This window comes from Chaetura pelagica, unplaced genomic scaffold, assembly GCF_000747805.2.
Source record: "Chaetura pelagica isolate M959 unplaced genomic scaffold, ChaPel_1.0 scaffold383, whole genome shotgun sequence".
NCBI lineage: Eukaryota > Metazoa > Chordata > Aves > Apodiformes > Apodidae > Chaetura > Chaetura pelagica.
In genome coordinates, this window is record NW_009952804.1 from 242,721 (window position 1) to 247,396 (window position 4,676).

Genomic DNA, 4,676 nt, shown 5'->3' on the forward strand with positions numbered 1-4,676 from the left:
GGACACCGGGGGTGATGTCGGGGGAGCCGCCGGGTCCCGCTCTGCTCCAGGAGCTGCTTCTCAGGGTGCTGGGAACTTCCCTGAAGTCTTTTGGGGAACTTTTTCCCTCCCTGGCCCTGCGCCGTGTCTGTGTCACAGGAGTGGGGGGGTTGTTTCTTTTCCCGTTGCAGGACACGATTCATCAGCTGGAGAACGAGCTTAGGGGAACCAAGTGGGAAATGGCCCGTCACTTGAGGGAATACCAGGACCTCCTCAATGTCAAGATGGCCCTGGATATCGAAATTGCTGCATACAGGTACAGTGGGGTCACTGCAGCTGAGGCTGGAATATTAATAGCACTGCGGCTGCTGCTGCCCCAGGGAGCTTTGCCACTGACAAGCATCTGCACCCAGTGAATACAGGCACAAGCAGAGCTTCCCTGAGTTATTACAACCCTTTCAAAACCCGTGCAGGTCCAGGGAAGGCTGCAGTAAGAACCTGAAGCTCCTCAGGGATCAGCTTTCTGGGGATCAGTGGCAAAGCTCCCCAAGCCCCAGGGCACCCGCTGCCTCCTGCCCTTGTGCACAGAAGATACAGTGAAATACAAGTTGATTTTTAGTTCCTGTTTGCCTTGCACATGCCAAGCAAGCCTTTCCTGTCACTTGTATTCTCTTTTATCACTTGAGAGAGGCAGAGCACTTGCTTGATCATGGTTTCAAGCAGGGAGTGCTTATCTGCTTGTCACAAACACTTCTTCTCTTGCTCAACTTTCCCTGAAAGGCACCAACTCTAATCTGGAGCAGGAACATTGCTTGCTATTGCCATCACCTGGCAGGTTGGTGGTTTTTTTAGCCTCCTTTGCATCACTTCAGAACTCTCCTTGGAGAGCTGCTGATTTTTCTGGGTCACAGGCTTAGGTGAAGAAGATGCACTTGAATATAAGCAAAGTAAAAACCATCTCCAGATCTGCTTCAATTCCTGAGGTTGCTCAGACCAACACACGTGTACCCTAAGGCCTGTAGCTGTTTGCTGCCAAAATTAGATGAATAAAAGCATCTGAAGGATCCAGTTCTCACAGCCACACAAGAGGTGGATGGTCCAACTAATGACCTAGAACACAGGCTCTAATTGGCTTTCAAAGTCTCAGCCACCAGGTTTGATTTCTGTCACTTGGTTGTGCCAAATTCTCAGTTGACCTAAATCATAACACATCCTAGGAAGTCAACTGTTTTGTCAGCCTCTGTGCTGACTTATGCTGAAGTCTTTGCCCTTAAGGATGAATTTGATCAGCTGGAGGTGTTACACCTGCCACATGCAAACCGAGATAAAAGCTGTTTGCTGAGTATCAGCTTTGGGAAAGAGCTGATTCAAGGAAAGCCAAACTGGGGCTGAGTGATGGATTATGCTGAGCAGCTCTAGCATATTCCCCATGCAAACTGGTTTCTTCCTGCTGAGGGAAATACACTAATAGCTGGCCCTGTGTTGGGTTTCTGTGCTCACTTTTTTTTTTTTCCCTCCTGATTCCCTTAGGAAGCTACTGGAGGGTGAAGAGACAAGATTCAGTGCCTTCTCTGGAAGCATCACTGGGCCCATCTTTACACACAGACAACCATCTGTAACAATAGCATCCACTAAAATTCAGAAAACAAAAATTGAGCCACCAAAGCTGAAGGTCCAGCACAAGTTTGTAGAAGAAATCATTGAAGAGACAAAGGTGGAGGATGAAAAGTCTGAAATGGAAGATGCCCTGGCAGTTATTGCAGAAGAAATGGCAGCCAAGGCCCAGCAAGAAGAACAGGAGGAAGAAAAAGCAGAAGAAGCAGCTGTAGAGGAAGAAGCTGTTTCAGAGAAGGCTGCTGCAGAACAAGCAGCTGCACCTGAGGAAGAGAAGGAGGAAGAAGAAGCAGAGGAGGAAGAAGAAGCTGCCAAGTCTGACGCAGCGGAGGAAGGAGGTTCTGAAAAAGAAGAAATAGAGGAAAAGGAAGAAGGGGAAGAGGCTGAGGAAGAGGGGGAAGAAGCTGAGGCCAAGGGGAAAGCTGAAGAGGCAGCAGCAAAGGCAGAGAAGGTCAAAACGCCTCCCTCAAAGTCTCCCCCCAAGTCCCCCGTGGCAGAGCCAGCCAAGGCTGCCCAGAAGGAAAAAGCTGCAGAAGCAGGAAAAGACCAGAAGGTGGAGAAAGGTGGTGAGAAACCAGCCAAGGAGGAAGAGAAAGCCCCATCCCCAGAGAAGCCAGCAACACCAAAGGTAGCCTCTCCAGACAAGGCAGCAAGCCCAGAGAAGCCTGTAACACCAGAGAAGCCTGCGAGCCCGGAGAAAGCTGTGAGCCTGGAGAAGCTGGCCAGCCCAGAGAAGCCCCGTTCTCCTGAAAAACCAGCCAGCCCAGAAAAACCTCGTTCTCCAGAAAAGCCAGTGCCTCCTGAGAAGCCCCGTTCTCCAGAGAAGCCAGCCTCCCCAGTCAAAGCTGAAAAGGCTGCAGTGGAGGAGACCATCACGGTCACAAAGGTGACAAAGATCAGCGCCGAGATGGAGAAGGAGTCCAGGAAAGAAGACATTGCAGTGAATGGTGAGGTGGAGGAGAAAAAGGAGGAATCCAAAGAGAAGGAGGTTGAGGAGGAAGACAAGGGAGTTGTCACCAACGGCCTAGACGTGAGCCCAATAGATGATAAGGGTGAGAAGATTGTAGTGACCAAAAAAGCAGAGAAGATCACAGGTGAAGGTGGGGACAGTACAACCACCTACATCACCAAGTCGGTGACGGTCACTCAGAAGGTGGAGGAGCACGAGGAAAGCTTTGAGGAGAAACTGGTGTCCACCAAGAAAGTGGAGAAAGTCACTTCACACGCCGTGGTAAAAGAGATCAAAGAGAGCGACTAAAATCATAGCTAAGTTACCAAATCTCAAGAGCTTGGGTTGGTGCAAAAGGTTAAGCCATATGACAGCTGCAACATGCATGTGAGTGACGGCTTCAAAGCAGAACGGGTTCTCTCATGGAGGCTCCAGACACACAGTATCTTCCTTTTTTTGTGCAATATAGGGGAGGGGGGGGGAATGCATGCAGGCTCAAGATGTACTCCCTCCACAGAACTTGGGAATCTTTAAAAAAAATAAAATAAAATAAAATAAAACAAACAAAGAAAAATAAACTCATAATAGTGCATGAGATGAAACGTGCAGAGGAAGCTTTTTTGGATTTCCTGAGCTGTTGGAGGGATGTATCTGAGGAATGACTTAAGATGTATTATGCAAAGAACCAACTGAGCCAAAAAAAAACAAACTACAAACAGAAAACAGTAATAGAATATTCATGAGAACCAGAAGTCTCCTAGCCTTAAAAAAAAAAGCAAACAAGCTACTTATAAATAATTATGTTTACCTCACTGGTGCAATTAGGGTGGACTTTTGCTCATGGGAGAACCTAGTTGACATGCACAGTATGCAACCTTTTGTTGTTTGATGTAAAAGTCACAGCAGTTCTTGCTCAATAAAGGTCAATACTGAGAACATGACTTGTCTCGTGGCTTTTTTCCAGCTTGGATCCTTCTCTGGAGTTTGATACTTTTGCCCTGAGCAGGAATAGAGGTTGAGAAGTTGCTCAAGTTTTTCTTTTCCTCCTTTAGAAACAGGTTTGGATGGGATATGATGAACAAATCCCTTGTCCCATAACACACATACTTGGGCTGGTTTAAGCAAACACTTAAGAGCTGCATCCCAGGGTAAAGAGTCATCCATTGAATTCTGCTGCCTGGTCTTCAGGTGCCCTGAGGGGCTGCAATTGCCTTTGTTAGCAACAGGAAGGTCTCTAAGCCATGAGTTTTAAGTATCACAACCCTGCAGTTGTGCTGCAAGGATAATTTCCCTGCACATGAGCCTCAACATGTAAGGAGAACACTAAAAATGTGGCAATTTCTTGACTTTTTCCCTGTGAACTAGCCTGTCAAGGCACAAGGGTCACAGTGTCTTCTATGATGCTTGTCACTTCAGTGTGCAGAGACCCACTAAGGAACCTCAGCCATGACACTGTTCATCAAAATGGGGTGGCTTCTGATGATCTTTTTCCCCTTCTGCCTTAATTATATGGGAAAAATCCTTCTCAATTCTGTCTTGCATGACCCACAGGTGTGTAATCTGCCTCTCAACACAAAATTCCCAAATTGAGAGCAAATAAATTCCTGGAAAAAAAAGAAACTGTTCCAGAGATGATACTGGAATCAGGTATCAAAAATATTCCTAACCTGTGGTTTAGGTATTTCTCCACTTAAAATAGCTGTAGAAATGAGCCCCTTCAGTCTGAACTGAGGCTGAGTAATGCTCAAGTTATTGTGGTCAAATTGTAACAGCAAATTAAAGCATTGCTTAATTTCTAATAGAAAGGCCTCCTATGCACTGCCCTGTGTCTACTGCCACTTCTGGGTTGGCTTTATTAAGAAGAAAACCAATTTAAAAGCCCTCTAAAGTCCCATTGCATGTAAAATAAATGCAGATGAAACAAAGGGAAAAAAGAGGAGGGTCCTGACTCCAATTTGGGGAACTACTATGTTTTATTATGGGATTAATATTGCAATTATTTCTACAATAAAAATTAATAATAAATATAATATAAGAATATAATATATATAATAAATATAATATAATTAATACTAATAATTTCTATAATGACAAAGCCCACTGCTCCTGCCTCACCTCCTGTAATTGCAAGAAA

The 4,676-nt window shown here is 45.7% G+C and overlaps 1 protein-coding gene across 1 annotated transcript in view; it reads left to right on the forward strand.

The window, feature by feature from the left end:
- Positions 1-3,471, forward strand: part of NEFM (neurofilament, medium polypeptide) — a gene marked incomplete at its 5' end in the record, with an annotated part of 4,806 nt that extends 1,335 nt beyond the window's left edge. Inside the window, 2 exons of the mRNA XM_009995000.1 lie at positions 51-295; positions 1,510-3,471. Of these exons, the coding sequence (XP_009993302.1) occupies positions 51-295; positions 1,510-2,851 (1,587 nt within the window). The remainder of the gene's footprint in view (positions 1-50; positions 296-1,509) is intronic.
- Positions 3,472-4,676: the final 1,205 nt, after the last annotated feature.